The sequence below is a fragment of the Strix uralensis genome, chromosome 7 (assembly GCF_047716275.1).
Source record: "Strix uralensis isolate ZFMK-TIS-50842 chromosome 7, bStrUra1, whole genome shotgun sequence".
Classification (NCBI taxonomy): domain Eukaryota; kingdom Metazoa; phylum Chordata; class Aves; order Strigiformes; family Strigidae; genus Strix; species Strix uralensis.
The window spans coordinates 798,940-815,568 of record NC_133978.1 but is presented as its reverse complement, the minus strand read 5'-3'; the positions used below and the strand labels follow the sequence as shown (position 1 = coordinate 815,568).

Genomic DNA, 16,629 nt, shown 5'->3' with positions numbered 1-16,629 from the left:
CCAGTACCTGTCCAGGCCTCAGCCCCTGCCCCACGTTTCCCCAGAGCTGCCTTGGGCAGACACCAGCCCACGGGGCTCCTAGAGCTGTCTGGGGGGGCAGAGGTGCCAGGAAGGACCAAGGGGGAGAAAGCCAGCCTGCCCCCAGCTCTGCTCTGTCTGGGAAAGCTGAGCCCGGCCCAGCCCATCCCCACCTCTGCGGGGAGAGCAGCTGGGCGGGCGAGGGGCAGGGGGATGGGGCTGCCTCCAAACCCAGCTCAGCACCCCTCAGGGGTTGACCCTGCTGCGTTCTGGCTGACAGAAGTGACCGAGGAGCTCCCGGTCCAGCTCTACTGTAGGCTTGGGAGAAATGACAAAGACCTGCTGTATTAAGCCTAAGAACACTTGCTGTATTAAGAAAAAGGGTACAATGGGTGGTCGGGGGCATCCAAAGCAGAAGGAGTGGTCGGAGGCATCCAGAGCTCCTGTGCGTAGAGCAACCGCTACTTCTTGCCATGTTTCTTGCTGGTTTCAATCAGGCGCAGCCCCTGCTTCTTGATGTCTTCCCGGGTGAGGACAAGGTCGTGGTCTTGATCATCGAAAGCAGGGGGGTCTGGAGGAGAGAGCAGAGAGGAGCAGGCTGGGGAGGGTCTGCGGGGCCACCTCCGCTGTGCCCGTGTCCCCGGGGAGATCTGGCCCGTTTTGGAGGGCTGGTGGCATCCCAGAGAGCCCCGTGCCAGGCCCTTGGGCACAGGCACTGCTGACGGGCTCTTCCAGCCCAGCATCCCAGGGTGACCTGCAGGACCGGGGGATGCCACTGCTGGGGTCCATCCCCAACACTGCTGGGGCTTCCCATGAAGGTCTGGAGCTGCGGGGCGGTGGGTTCACCTCCGCTTTGGTATAAAAGGGCGGTGAGCTGCCAAAAGCTCCTTGTCTGCTCCAAGAGCATCTAATCAGAGGAGGCCCCAGGCAGAGCCAAGCACTAGTTCTTCTTCACAGCCAGCGAAGGGGACTTTGAAGACGAGGGCCCCCTCCTTGCCCCGCAGCATCTCTCCTTGTTTCTGCTGGGGCTCAGCGCTTACCACCCCACCGGTTGCCATCGTTCTCCCACATCCCCACCTAAAGCCACCCCCCGTGCTCAAAGCCTTGGAGACAAGGTCTGGAGGCAACTCCTGGATCGGGGTCTGCTGGGACAGTGGGGCGCTCAGAACTCCCCATGGACAGGGGCTGGGACAGTCGCTGGGGGAAGTGTCCCCGCTGTGCTCTCTTACTCTCTGTCTCCTCCAAGGAAATCTTCAGGTTCTGGGGATCCTCCGCCATTGTCTTCTCCAGGAGGTTTCTGACCTTCACAAAAGCCTGTGAAAGACACTCTGGGTTAAGTGCTGAAGGGGAGGGGGGTGTTCCAAGCCCAGGGGTGCTCCACCTCCATGTCCCCCTGTGGGGGACACCCCACAGCACCCAGTGCCACTTGGGGCTGAGCTGCTCCACAGCTCTTCCCTGGGGCCACCTCCATCCTCCCAGCTGGGAGGACAGCTGGGATGGCCACCTGGGAGAGCCCTGTGCGGGTCCCCAAAGACCACCGCAGGGATGGAGCCCCCACACACGCACCTTGTCGTCCTCATCGAGGCTGTGGCTGTTGCGGGGCAGGCTGTCCACACGCTGCACCAGGTACTGCAGCCTCTGCCTACAGTGCTGGAGCTTCTCGTGCACCCCCTGGGCCTTGGCAGAAGAGTCCTGGAATCAGAGAGAGAACAACCCCCTTGGTGGGAAGAAGAGCCTCTTGGGGTGACAGTGGCCGCACCAAGCGTCACCGCGCTGCACCCCCAAGCACCGGCTGGAGCCGTGGTCACCCCCGCACCGCACGGGTACCTGGCCGGGCACGGTGATGCCACGCAGAAGGACAACGAGGTTGTTGGTGGCATTTTCAATCTGGAACAGCAGATCCTCGTCCCTCAGCATCTGGGCTCGCATCTGCTCCCGCCGAGCCTCCTCCTGCTGCAACTTCCTCCTCAGCTCCTCCTCCAGCTTCCTGCAGCCAAACACATTCACATCCATACAACTGCATAGGGGTGCAGAGACACCCCACATCTGTTGCCAAAACTGCTCGTCTCGCCCCCCGCACCGCCTGCAGAGCAGAGATGTTGCCTGCAACCCAACCCCACGCTGCTGGTCCCACTCCCCATGCCAGGCAAGGAGCAAGGGTCCTCCTGCTGCCACCCACAGTGGGAGCTTTGGGTGCTCTGCCAGGACCAGCGCTGGGGGAGCACTCTGCTCAGAAATCCTCCCAGAGCAGGAGGGGTGGGTGGCTGCAGTGGGACGGAGGAAGGGGCGCCCTGTTGGGACACCCAGGATGCCCATGTCCCTCCTCCAAGGGTGGTAGCCCAGTTGGCACGACTGTCCCAAGGCCAGCAGCACCTGTGGGTGTTGGGGGGCTGGCGAAACTTCAGCTCAGCGTGCTCCAGCTCCAGCTTCCTCAGCGTGTCCTTCAGTGCCTGCTCCTTCTCCTTGCACTGCTGGAGATACTGCTCCAGCTCCGCCGAGGACTTCTGCTGTGCCAGGAACCTGCCAGCCATGCCCTGGCCAGGGGAGAGCACAAGGACTCAGCCCGTGGCACTCCTGGAGGGTACAGGAGCCGGGCCGTGGCCTCGGGGAGGTTTCTGCACCACAGACTGCTGCAGGTTCATGGCATGGAGAAAAGCAGCTCCATCCCTGCCTGCACAAGAGGGGGTCTGGGGTGCTGCAGGGGCGGAGGAGAGCAGAGAACCCCGCAAGGACACAAAGGTCTCGGCTCCCCAGGGCTGGCGCAGCCCTGCGTTTTAACGGAGATGGGTTTTTACGTTACCCAGAGGTGGGAGCATGGCACCGCAGCCTTGGCCTTCTCCATCTTTGTGGCGACCCAGGCCTCGTGCTCTATCTGGGACTTGGTGGCCTCCAGTTGGGTGCCTGGGGTGGGAGAGAAGCGTCAGGGAATGCTGCCTGCAGCTGTGCCCACGTCCCACCCCCGTGCACCCCGCCAGGCACTCACCCGCAAGAGGGTCCTGCAGGTGCAGGTTCGAGAAGTCCGTGGCGAGGTTGTGCCCGGCTTGCTGCAAGAACGTTCAGTGTCACCCCCGAGCTGCTGGCACCCTGGGGGAGCTGGCCCAGCAGGCCCCCCACCCACAGGGAGCTCGGCACTGGTGCCTGTCACCTGCCCACAACCCTGCCTGTGCCGGGTCCCCGCAGCTCACCTCTCTCAGATGCCTTTCCCTGCCTTCCTCCACGTGCCCCTCCTGCGCAGCCTGGGAGCGGTACCTGCACTCTCTGTCCGCCCGCAGCTGGGTTTCCACCTTCTTCAGGTCCTTCTGCAGCGTATCAGAGAAGGGAGAAGCGACTGCCAAAGCCGGAATGGACCTTTGGGAGCCAGCTGAGCTTCTGGGGTGACCAGTGTCAAAAAGGACACCCCCCCCACACCACCTAACCAGGCTGGGAAGGAGAGTGGGCCAGGAGGGCTGGAGGATGGGAGCGTGATGTGCACGTTGCCTTCACCGTGGCTGGTGCTTCAGGGAGGCTGTCCCCAGCCCCAGGGCAGTCTGGCCCAAGAGTGAGACCCAGGAGGAGCTCTGGAGGCATGTGGGTGCTGTGGGCAAGCCCAGCTGAGTCTCTGTTGCAGGAAGACTCCCCAGCCAGGGCGCATGGTGCCGTCTGTGGGCTCTGGAGTATGGGAAAGGGCCCCAAGGTTCCCCAGACCATCTCACCTTGGTTGCAGCAGCAGCTCTGAGGGCATCCGCAGCCATGAGCTCCACGTCTTCCAGCTCCCCATCGTACAGCTCGGCTGTCCCACCCAGGAGGTCCAGGTGCGGAGGCAGGTGGGCCAGCTCCTGGGACACAGGGAGTCACAGCACCTCACCCCACTGAGTCCCAGGGGTCCCCTGCACTGTGACAGCGGGTGGAGGGGAGCAGGAGGACCTGGCCGATGCGGCAGGGCATCCCACCAGAGCAGCCCCTTGGACACCTTGTTGCCTTGGCAGGGGGAGCAGGTGGGAGGATGGCACAGTGAGGAGGAGCTCACCTTTCTCAGGACATCCCGCACCTCCAGGTACAGGGCGGTCACCTTCTGTCCAGCGTGGACTTTCATGAGCATCTTCTCAATGCTGTTCTCCAGCTGGCGAACCACCTGGGGCAGAGACGGGAGGGGGGACACGGGGTGACCCCGCGTGCCGAGCCTGGAACCCACCCGGGGGGTGCAGGGCTTGGATGAAGGCCCCCCACGGGTGCTGCCACCCCAGGAAGGGGCCCTGGGTACCTGCAGCTGCTCCTGGTGCTGCTTGTCCTGCTTCTCGACAGCCTGCAGCCACCGCAGCCGCCTCTGCAGCTCGTCCCGGGCTCGGCTCCGCTGCCTTACTTGGTACAGCAGCATGTTGCAGGTGTTAACCCGGGCATAGATTTCGGCCTGGAGCTTCTCCTGGGCCACCTGGATGGACATGGGAGCGTTGGCCAGGCTGGAGGCAGGGCTCGCTGGGCACCTTCTCGCAGGAGAAGGGTCCTGTCTGGAAAACTGCCCCGGAGGTAGAGCCACAGATGTCGGGACGTTGCTCCGGGATATCGTCGCTCCCTTGGCAGGACGGGCTCTGGGAGAGCTTTGCTCTAGGGGGCTGGTTGGGCTAAGGCGGAGGTGGGCATGTGCTGAGGGCAGCGCTGGGTCGGGCTTAGGGGCTCTGCATAGCGCAGACCTGGGGCTGGGCACCAATAAAATCCATGAATTGGTGCCCCAGATGTGGCTGCTGGCAGAGAGCGGTGGCACCGCCCTGTCCCTGCAAGAGGGCCCCGCGGAAAGGCAGCTCCGTGGGGCCAGCGCCCCTTGTCCCCACGGCCTTACAGCCAGGTCATAACCTGGGGACAGGCAGGGAAGGGCAGAGACAGCTTCTCTCTCCCAGGGACGCAGCTGGAGCCTGCAGGAAGCCGGGCAGCCCTGGGGACACGCAGGCTGGGACGGCCAGGAGCTGTGCTGGGGCCAAGGATCTGCTCAGGGAGCTCCCCACCTGGGGACGGTCACATTCTCTGGCTGCCCGGTGCTGCCTGCTCCTGGAGAGGAGCGGTGGGGGAGCTGGCTCTGCAGGGCCAGCACAGGCAGGGGCACAGCAGGCGGGACATGCCGGTACCTTCTGGACGCCGCTCGGGGCACGGACGTCCCTCACCGCCTCATGCAGGTGTGCGAGAAGCTCTCTCTTCTGGTGGAGCTCTTCCTCGCAGAACTGCAGGGTAGCCTTCTTCTCTTGCTCTGGAGGACACGAAGGTGCTGTTGGTACCACGCAGGACGAGGGGGGGACCGAGAGCCCCCCGCCCGCCCTGGGCCGTCCCCGCCAAACCCAAGGGGCAGCACCTTGCGAGGCGATGATGGTGCGCAGCTCCTGGGCGTGCTGGCTGAGCTTTGCCTTCCGGCCCTGCATGGAGCTGGTGCTCCTGCCTCGGCCCTTCAGCCCCGCCGCGCGTGTGGCAGCCATCGCAGCTCCTCGCGCACTGGAGACAGCCCGGGCTGTGACCACAGGTATAGCCGAGCTCCCTGTGCCTGGTAACCGTCGCCGGGGCACGGAACAGTCATGAGCATTTATGAAGTCATAATCAGTTACCAAGCTCTCCGGAGCAGCCGAAGGCAGGGCGGGCAGGGGAGATCCCCGCTCTCCTTCCCATCACCGTGGCTACGGCAGCTGCAACCCGCCCAGCCGGGGGAGCCCCCCAAGCCCAACCAGAAACAGGGCGAGGAGGATTTCAGGGAAAACAGCTGCACGCCTGTATCCAAACACAGCAGCGGCGCTCTCCTGGGAGCTGCCAGCTTGTTTCAAATGCCCAGAAGCATCTCCCTAGATACGCACCTTTGGAAATGTCAGCGCATCAGTCAGGAAACGGTGGTGCAGGGAGTCACGCTCCGATTGAAACAGGCAGGAGCAAACCAGCTGCCAGCACTGATGTTTATTTTGATGCGCGCCGTACACTCTTGTGAACTACAAATAGGGCAGGAAATGCAAGCGTGTACATGTGTTTGTCCATCAATCAAACCAAGCTCCCGCTGCCGGAGAAAATCCCGAACGTTTGACTTGCAGAAAAAGACTTTAGAAGGAAACTGCCTTCCTAGCACCACGCTCGCAAACCAGCTTTGATTAAGTTTCTGTAACTCAGGATCTTCAACCTGCAGCCACCCTGTTGTGCTGCAGGTGCTGAACACAGAAACCAAGGAAACAACTCCCCACCTGGCTTAGTCTTCCCAGGAAGACCATTTTGCCAAAGACGACGTGCAAGCTCATAGCCAGCAGAAGTCAGTGCTAACTGCAGAGCTGCGTGGGAAAGTGCCTGTTTGCCCCTTCTCCACCTGCCTTCTGCCAGAGTGGGAGCTACATACAAGTGTTCCAAGCACCCAAATGAACAGTTTTGGTCTGTAACCCATCCAGTGATAGACATCAACCAGCTTTTCAGAACTATTAGATTATCATAAGAATATATTATGAAAGTCAAAAGGAGATTGCCTGGTTTCTACCATAATCAATCTTCGTTGGCTGTAAGATAATGTAAACCAGTCCCTTAGGGAAACAGACCGAGACAGATATCCAAGAGCCCTGCAGAACACCCCTCTAGACCCAAAGCCTCACTTCCCAAAATTACAGGCCAAAGACAAGTCAGAAATGACTCAGTGCTTCACCTTCTCAAGGGGCACAAAGCACAGTTCCGTACACACAACCACACAAGCTGCTTTTCCAGCAAAGCCTCGTGCTTCACACCTGGGTCTCTTCCGCACACTTGTTTACAGCAGATGATGTGTAACAACACCCCTCTTAAAAACCACGAACCCACTGTTGTTCTGGTAGTTCTGACCCTCTCATGACTCAGCCTCAATGAGCTGGGTCAGAATGACCCCCGACATGCGGGCACAGATGCAGACCCAGACTACCTGGCCATGCGCCACTGGCACTGAGGCTCCAGCCAGGCCAGTGGCAAGAGGAACATAATTTCCTCATGCCAAAGCTTAACTGTGCTATTACAACCTGATGGAGCATGTGGTAAATAATGAAAAGGAAAGGAGGAAAAGGGTTCCTGAAGCCCCCAAGGCCCACGGGGCAGGAAAAGTCAGAAAGCAGGCAGCATTCCTGAGAGTCAGGCCAGCTGTAAGTGAGCCCAGCTCATGGGCTCAGAAAAGCAGAGCTGTAACTCGTACTGAGCGCCAAGATCTGCTCGGCTAAGGTATGTCAAACAATCAATAAAACAGCAGTTCTGGTGTGTTTTTTTTTCCCACTGGATGAATAATCTTTTCTTTCTGGATGCAGTCAGGAACCCAACTCCGATGTGGCTGGGACAGCCTCTCCTCTGATCAGGAACCTGGAAATCTCAGCTCAGCCACTCACAAGTTTCTCGCTCGCAGGGAGACTGCTTATAACAGCGCAGCAGACTAAACACAACAAGCAGTCACTGCAACAATCAAGGCAAACCCAGAGCTGCTGCTTGCCAGCAGAGCATTTTAGTTGAGGGAGCAGAGCAAAGGATCCTCCTTTCACTGATCCCTTGAAAGTACGCAACTGCTTTCCATCACTCATCTCCACCCAGACTGAGAAGGCTGAAGGGGTTCAGTTCTTCCTGCAGTCAGGGCCAAATAACGGGCACTTGTCACCACACATCTGCACTTGGGACTTGTCCACATCTGACTGACACAACCACTGCAATAACACAGCGCAACACCCAAAGTCTGTCCTCACACTTGATAACCACGCCTAGAGGGCACAGCTCATGGAACAGCAGGGCCAACCCTGAAACAGAGATCTGCCCAGGGCATGGGGGAGAACGGGGAGGAAGATGCAGGGCTGGAAGCACTGGGTTCCTGAAGCTAACAGCAGCACGGATGCAATGTAGACAAAAAGCTCTGCCTGCTGCATTCCCGTTGAGTAATTAGGGGGAGGTTTAGCTTTCTGTATTTGTAAGGTTGTCCTGTACCTTGCTAGAGGGGTATGTCTCGTGCAGATCTGCAGTAGGGGATGTCCCAGTTCACTCAGCCCTGGCAAATCAAAGCTGTATCCTAAGGACAGAAAGCAGAGCTGAGCTGAGAGATGGGACCAGTGTGAAAGCCACTGCCTGACGTCCAGGACAGAAGAGCAGAGGTCTCCAGTCTCCATCACAAGGGGCCACTCCCAAAGTGCCTCCTACCTTCTGGTCAGTAAAGCCGTAACTTACAGACCGGTGACATCTTTGAGAAAGGGTCCGAAACCTCCACTACGAACAGCAGACGAGCCCCAGATGTCTTCAGCACAGGGTTGGCTGGATTGTTCACAGCCAGGGAATCAGCTAAGTGCTGTTTAACTCATTTGCCTGTTTAATCCAGAGCACTTTTATATCCCCATAGATTGATCCAAGGTGCCAGGGGTATTTTAACCCTTGAGACCCCAAGACGCTAAACACTGGTTAAGAAAGCAATTTTAAATGTACAAATTGAATTTCCTTCAGTGTTTCAGTAACTGTGAATGAACTCCTCATCCATCCTGGCTACCAGCTCTTGCTACAAGGAGGATTCATTCGGCTCCATCTTGCTTAAAATACTGAGCTGAATCAGCAGATCCTGTCCTGGAGGAACAGGTGACCCTGCCCTGAACCTCTGTGCATCACGCAGCCCCAATCTGCCGCTGCAGATTAAGGGCCAGAAGCAAAACACAAACAGGACAAAGAATAAACTGACGAACTGCTGGATTTGGAGGCCTGGTATCCCCCTCCCAAAAGACACATCCAAAGACACCTGGGCTAAAGGATTGTTCCTTCAAGTACAAGAGGTAATACAGTAAACTCCCTTCTTTTCTCTGGGATTTGGTCACCAGAGAGCTGCCCACCAGCCCCTGGACAGACGAGCACACATCCTAATTAAAGGCAACATGTAAAAGCACAAAGCAACAAAAGTAGAGATTCATTGGTGGCATCTGGCAAGTGACAAAGATACAGCAGCTTTTGGGAACAGTTCTTTGAAGGGAAAGCCAGAGTTGATAGGCATCCCCGCTGGAAGGCTCTGACAGAGGAGAGTGTTAAACAGCGTCAGCTGGCAGGTTTAAGCATTGTCTGGGAAATGTCAAACACTGTCAAGACACCACAGAGCTCTCTGCAGCCAAGCCCCAGCGAGGGACTCCTGTGGGCTCATCTCTGAGAACACAGACTGATGGGCCACCAGCCCTGCCGACAGAAAACACCTTATTAGCAGCTGGTGCAGAGACTACAGCGCCCTCAAAACAACAAAACCAGCCAGGTCAGCCCACCCAGACACCCAGCATCTCCCCGCAGTACCTGCAGCCACATCTGCAGCCCAGCCCTGCTGTCAGGATCCTCTCGGACTGGTCGGGTCAGCGCTCCCAGCCTTCCAAACCCCGGCCTTCTGGGAGCTGCACTCAGCCCAGCCCAGGCAAAAAAGATGAAGACACCCCTTAACTCGATTTGGAGACTTCCAGGAATTCTCCCACCTCAGGGAAAAGGAAATGGAACGAAAGTGTTTGTTCAGTTTTTCCAAAGCAAAATAAAACCCAACCACTGCAGCAGCGAGACAGCTGTCCCGGGAGTAGAGATCTTCAAAGCCCTGAAATAAATAGTCTTGCCTCTGGCTTCCAGCTGCATGGGATTGCTTTATAGCACCTTACACAAAACCCACAATAAAATACCTCCGACAAGTTACCAAACAAACAGCATTAAGGTTGTCCACAGGATTAGGCATTGACTTCTAAACCCCCCATTCTTTGGTATCTTCAGCGAATGGCCAGCTCTGATTCAGCCCTCGGTTGGTTTCTGAAAGGGTGACAAAAGCAGCTTCAGCAAGATCAGAGTCAGACCACAAAATCTGCTTCCTTTAGAGATCAGGCCCTGCTGTCTCTGAGCAGCTCAGATCCCCCAACAGCCGCTGGGCCTGCAGGAACTGAACAGCTCGAGTCTGACCAGGGGACGAGGCAAAGCCTGGGGAAGAAGGCCAGCTGTGAAACAGTTTGACAGAGAAGAGGGGAGAGAGAAAATGTGGGGCAATAGAGCTTCCGAAGGAGATTAAAAGAATCAGGGCTTCACGAACCCAATCCATGAGCTAGAGGTTTTGTATTTGTACAGATGTTACTTTACTCGGAATGGCAGAACACTAAAATCCACTGCCCAGGGGGAACAGAGAAGCTTTGGAGATGAGCACAGAGCACAGCGCTGCCAACTCTTTAACAGCCAGCAGAGCACACCTCCTCCCGGGGGGGGCAGCTCTAACTGCCACACTGCTGCAGGGAGGACAGGGGAGGAGAGTCAGGACAGCTGCAAAAAGTTCATGAGACTTCTCAAAGGGGAAAAAAAGGAAAGAGAAAATAAACAAGATCTTTTTACCAGGCTGTCTGTGACAAAAGCCATCAAAACATGAGAGTGGGTGATGGACAGCTGGGGAGAACAGTCAGGATTCGACAAAACAGTTCAGGCAGCATGAAATCAGAATGAAAATGAAAATTCGTCAAAAAAATCTCTAAATATTTTGCTTTGCCCGAGAGGTACCTCTGTGTCACAGGGCAAATATCCCATTCCACTGCCCAGATGCAGACCAAGACCACTCGTCTCCTGAAGGTGACTGCCACAGCCCCGAGGCAGGGTGAGGATGGACACCATCTATTCTCCAGCTGGTGAACCTGGGGAAGAGCAGCTCCCTCTGCTCCCACACACTGACTTTGGCAGGTATTCGAGTGGGCTGTGCTGCTCACGGTCATGTATGGCAGGATGGGCTCATGGGCTTGTCAGAGCCACAGCGGAAGCTAAATCCAAAGCTCAGCCACCCTGACCTTCCTCATCTGCTCTGGTTCCATAGAGGTACTGCGAGTTTTGAAAATAACTCCACATGGCTCCCCTTTTGTGCCAGGGATCCTGTCTTCATTAGGGTTTTCCCTCTTTCCTTAAGGAAAAAGGAAAGGGCAGGGGGGAGACAGAGCAACTTGTTTCCCATCCGCAGGGAGCATTTGCTCAGCCCTCCAGCACTGGGAGGCAAATTATCTCTTGGTGCAAGGGCACAGAGTTCAGCACAGTTCTGCCAGCAAAGAGCTTGGCCCAGGTCTCCCTTCTTGATCCCTGCTTTCTAACAAGCATCCCATTGCTGAGCCAGGATTTAAAAACGGGGCACCTACACAGCTGAGGAGACCCAGGCTCCCACTCCCTCCTCCTGCCTTCCACAGCAGACCTAACACCCAGGAAAAATAAGATCTGGGAGTCATCAGACATAACATCTCATTTATTCCTTACAGCTGACCCTGTTCTTTTCCCCATACCATTATGGTCAAAATACAAGGTAATTAGTGTCCCCCCTGCAGGTACATTCTCCACAAGGTTTTGAAGGGCCGCTCGGAAGCAGAGCTCCATCTAAATGGAGCCAGCTCTGAGATCTGCATCCCAAAGCTCAGTGGGAAGTGGGCAAGCCAAGTCCTTGACAAAAAGTCAGTCTTCCCCAAGAAGCCACCTAGGACACAATTTCCATGCCCTCTGCCCTCTGCTCTAGCAATTCCCTTTGTCACATCAAAGGTCCGCGTTGTCTGACGGTGCAATTCGACAAACTGCTCCCTCTTGTTGCTTTACAGCACTCCTGCTGTCACAGTATTGCCTCCAAAGCTCCCTGTTTCCCAACCCGAGCAAGGCTGCCCCAGCATTCAAACATCAGAGAACAGGTTTACCTGACACTTTACAGTCAGCTCCGGCACAGATCGAGCCCTGCACACTTTATGGTGCTACTGGAAGCTGGTGGCTACGGTTCAGGTAGCCGTGCATTTGGACAGGCACAGCCTCGTCCCACTGCCACAGCCCCGCACTCGGTCCCCTGAGCCTGAAGGCACATTCTTCATTGCCCTCCGAGTCCCAAACTCCAGAAGTTCCCATTCTTTCCTTTCTCCAGACCTCCATGTGCCCAGGCACTCTGCAGCATTTGAAACGATCATCACCCGCTCAGATCCCTGCTTTTCTGCCTGGACTGTGCCCCATCCCCTGACTCAGGCCAACACAGCCCTCCCCTCCTTTTACTGCCTGAGAGCCCTGAGTAACCCACCAGCACTGGGCTCACCTCTGTTTGAGAGAGCCCTCTCCTTCCCCCCAGCTTGCTACAGCCACCTTTCTAGCTCCCCTAGAGAGCAGAGTTCAGCCAAAAGCATGCAGCTTTCCTCATGTTCTTCTGGAAAGCAGTTGCATCCCAGATCCAGCGGTGATCCCACACATTTCACAAGACCAGCTCTGCTGTGACAGCCCAGAACTAGATGTCTGTTCCACACTAACACAGGGGGGATGTAGTCCCCAACTAGTACCCCCAGCACACAGCAGTAACAGGGAATTCTTAAATAATTCCCATTTCTTCTTAGCAAGGAGGGGTGTGTTTTCATACAACAGCTTTCCAGCCAGCTCACTACAGCATATCAGTGCTCTACACTTAACTCACTTCCCAGTACTTGCTGACACATCATGCTGGGAACAGATTTCCTGGGTCAGAAAAATCAGAGCCAGGTAAGATTCATTTGCTTTAATGTCCTGTCTCAAGAACTCCTTGTGCGAGGACTGCGTGGTTAAAACTGATGCCAGGTTTAGGGTACGGGATGTCCCACTGGGGCTCACAGATGGGTCAGCAGCAGAGGGTGTCACCAATTTCCAGAGCTGTGGCTGCCCTGACCGAGTACCAGACTCAGCCACAAGCACCGTAGTAGCATAAAAGAGACAATCCCTGACCCAGAATAATCATGAACTGTGTTATCAGCATGAACTCAGATGAAGACTCAGTTTTCGCCATGAACTACTTTATCCTTAAGGATCACAAAAATTGAGCAGACCAACTTCAGACAAAAGGCCAAGGCTAGAAAGGGACACCCTAAGACACAGTCAGAGAGACCCTGGCTGTAGTGAGGGAATAAACAAGTCAGAAGTATAACACCTCTGCCGTTTACCTTCCAGAAATCCTCAACAACAGAGAATTATTCCAGTAACCAAGGGCTTTTCTACACAATAACCTCTGCAGCCTGGGGCAATGCAGCCGTGCATTCGAGTACATGCACACCCAGTGTGTGCAGGCTGGCAGCTCAAACCTTTGCATACTTCCCTCTTCATTGCTGCTGGAACATTTTGACTCCCCAACCCTACACTCTGGTTCTGCAATAATTCCCCACACAGTCAAACTACAGTCTCAGGCACATCCCATCGCCTGCCCAGGATGGAATCCCCAAAGTGTATTTATCGATGGCTGTGCTAACACAGATGTACTCCGGTTTTTGAACTGTGCGGATGGTCGGATGACACTTAAATCAATATCATGTGGCAGTTTTATTTTCCCAGCCTTAGACACAATCTGTCCATTGTGCTAGTGCTATTTGTGACTTAAATGAATGCAAAAATTTATAGGTGCATCTCAAAAGTGCTGCTTCCTTTAATCATGCCAGATAAAGGAATCCCTGCCTTATGCAAAGCAGGAGTGTCATCTGGTTAATGGGAAGATACTTAGTAGGTGCAAGCTGCATGAATCCTTCATTTAGATGACTGCATTTACAGTCCTAATCGGACAAAGGAAACCATGGGCCGGCAAGAAGTAAAGGCTGCCAAAAAGAAAATGTCCTGCATTGGGTACACTCTGGCAGGATGAGGGTAATTTTCATAGTCTGTAGTGTAACAGTGTAATATTTTATTCATTTCTTCTGCCATTGCTCACTTTATTGCCACAGCCTGACACCACATGGTGGCCTGGCTGTTTGGGGACATCATCAGATGCTGCAGAGATCACGGTGCCAATCACCCTCTCAATAAGAAGTATCAGAGATGTTGTTGGGATTACACTGGGTGTGTGAACCTTAACTCCGTGGCCAAGAGATTTGCAGATTAGCGTGCAAAGTGTGCAGATCTCCTAGGCTCTCTCAGTGGGGAAATGCCCTTAATGTGGCCTCCACTCTCAAACTGCAGTCTCCTGTGCTGAGACAGTCACCAGGAGCTGGGAGGCCATCACCTTCCTTCCCAGGAGATTCTAACAAATGCATCAGCAGAGAGATGCTGAGGTACTCACCCCGTGACCATAGAAACTCAACCCTCTCCTGGTGAAGAACAAGTCTACTTTTGACAGTCTTTCATATTCACTTTTTCTGAAAGCCAAGAGAAGGACTGTTTACAAAATGTGAACAGTGTCAGAAAGAACATCCAAATTCACAAGCTGGTTCTGTTTCAAAGGATTCAAAAGGACTTTGTGAAAGAACCAACATGCTAAAATATTCTGATGATCTTTTTCCTTAAATGGAAGAAATGAGGATATCTCAGGTGTACCAAAAACTGTGTTTTATCAAACACATTTCTTAGAGCCATTCGAGTAATACTTTGGTATATCCAGCAGTAGACCCACAGCTACAAATAGTTTATGAAACACCTGAGGATAAGAAGTGTTCTGTCAGTATGAAAGTACAATGTAAACAATCATTAAGATATATTGTGCTGTCTGATCTCCAGACGAGCCACTTTAAAAACACTGAGCCTCTCATCTTCCAGGAAATCAAAAGCTCATTTAAATACCAGGATCCACTGAGAGCAGTTCAAACAACATACATCTCTTCACAAAAAGAGGCTCACTCATGCAACACAAAGGAATGCAGTTTTACAAAACTACATGAGAATTAAATCCACAATGCAGCCTGTGCTCTGTTTGACAAGTGATAATTAACTGCTGACAATGTAATTTTAGTTTTGATGCAAACTTGTTTTTCATTAAAAACTAATCAGGGAACGTTTCCATGGGGTGGGACGGCCTCCTACAAGGCAGGAGTGTTCATAGTTCAGTGACTCTGCTCACACATTTACCTCCTGCTGAACATGCATCCTGCAGGGGAAACCAAAGGGTCAGATCTTCTTCCCAGTGAAGTTGGGAGATTTTTTATCAACTCCAACAGCTTTGGATCTGATGGATGCAATGCCCCAGGCAGTGCTATTGATAAGGAGGTGCTTTGTCAACTATACTAATTTTCAGAAAATGCAAATTCAGGGACTCGAGACAACTCCCTGGAAGGCAGCCCTTCCCTTGAGAGGGGGAGGTTTAGCTCTTTCCAAGAATGATCATGTGTATCTTGCTTTAGAGTGACCAGGGTACAGTATTACTGTGCTTGTGTCAGAGAATTACACCGTGGGGTAGTGGGGGCAAAATAAGAATGAAAGCAGCTGCATTTCCTTTGAGAGTCTGGGGTACATCTTGGCATGACCTGGTTGACATTCAATGCATAGGTCAGAGCTCCAGCTTCCAGAGAGGAAAACAGACATCCCAAAGACCACTCTGAACCTTCAAAGGACTGCAAAGGTCATTATCCTTGGGCTCAGCTTTAATGCTGTAACTTCTCATGGGATGGAGTCCTTCTCTAGGCTGCCTGCCTCAAGGTGGGAGCACTAAGTGTAGAGCTGCCCTCCCTCCCTCCTGAACCTGGTCTTGCTGTTCACGAGGTGTCCTCTGCATCGGGAAATATTGTCCTGCTCTTCTGAAGGACCAGGACAGCACATACAATCCATTCTGCTCATAGCTGATGATGATGCTCATTCAAAAATGGAAAGAATACCATTAGGGTGATGTAGAAAGTCAAATTACCCAGATCATAGAGAGAGGCTGTGGCAGAGACTTGAAAAGAATCGAAGACTCATTAACTTGCAGATTTCACCACTAGACACTGCTCCTATCTTCTGGGTTTCCAAATGTGCAAGTGTTGCTATAGTAAATTATGATTCTCAAAGGTTAATTTGTAATAAGGCAGCTAATGTATGTTATTTAAACAATTATTATTAAAAACATATTTGAGGTTTATAATATAATAGGTAATTATCTGTTCCAGAACAGTTACAACAATGCAGCACATCCTTGTCTTCAGTGATCTGCTGGTATTTGTTTAACTTATAACAACATTCTTATTAAACCTAAATTAAATGGATGTAATTCAAGGTATCACATCAAATTTCAAGAAAAACAGCTCTGGCTGAACTGAGTTTCTCTCCATGCTAGTTAGAGCTGCCCGTTATGTTAATGTGACTTGACCCAAAAGTCTTGAGGTCCACCAGAGCCTACTCTTCAGCTGCAGAGAGCAGTGGTCAGGCTCAATACCTGTTAGACTTAAAGCTCAGGCCCAAGCCAATGTAATCACCCTCTGTCTGTTCAACCAACCAGGTCTCTGCATGAGCCATGGTGATATTTTCCAGAAGTGTGAGAAGTTGTCACCAGCTGCAGGACTTTGATGGATCTCTGAGTGTCTAAATTTTTCTGATCTGGCTATGATGATGGATCATCACTCCATTCAGAGACATCTGGAGGGTGTAATGCTGTTGCAGGGAGAGCGAAGCAGTGGCAAAGCCCTTCTCCCATGCCGTGGCATAGAACATCCACCAAACAGGTGGTTGCTGATGAGGAGAAGGGGTAAATTTTTTCCAAGTCCTGCCTCCCACTTGTTTGTCCTGTCGTGACCCCTATCAAAAGCTGTCAGTGAGACCATGACAGTTTAAACCAGCTGACATGGTGTTGCTTTCTCAGCCTGAAGTCTTTCTAAGGTGGTTTTTTCCCCACAATAGTATCTCTTTCATGGGTGATTTGTAATAGAAGTTTCATTATAAGATCACAAAACACTGGGGAGTATGTTAATGTGGTTCAGCGTGTAATCCAGTATAATATCATTGAAAAGAATT

At 53.5% G+C, this 16,629-nt stretch overlaps 1 protein-coding gene across 1 annotated transcript; it reads right to left on the bottom strand.

Moving 5' to 3' along the window:
- Positions 1–479: 479 nt before the first annotated feature.
- On the bottom strand, positions 480–5,498 carry LOC141946201 (coiled-coil domain-containing protein 183-like). Its single transcript, XM_074875659.1, has 13 exons — positions 5,336–5,498; positions 5,115–5,233; positions 4,259–4,426; positions 4,025–4,129; positions 3,711–3,833; positions 3,204–3,317; positions 3,002–3,062; positions 2,819–2,919; positions 2,392–2,552; positions 1,846–2,005; positions 1,585–1,710; positions 1,248–1,332; positions 480–589 (listed from the first exon to the last, which is right to left on the bottom strand). Exons 1-13 carry the CDS (start codon positions 5,454–5,456, stop codon positions 480–482), a joined length of 1,554 nt encoding a protein of 517 aa, XP_074731760.1. The 5' UTR covers positions 5,457–5,498.
- Positions 5,499–16,629: the final 11,131 nt, after the last annotated feature.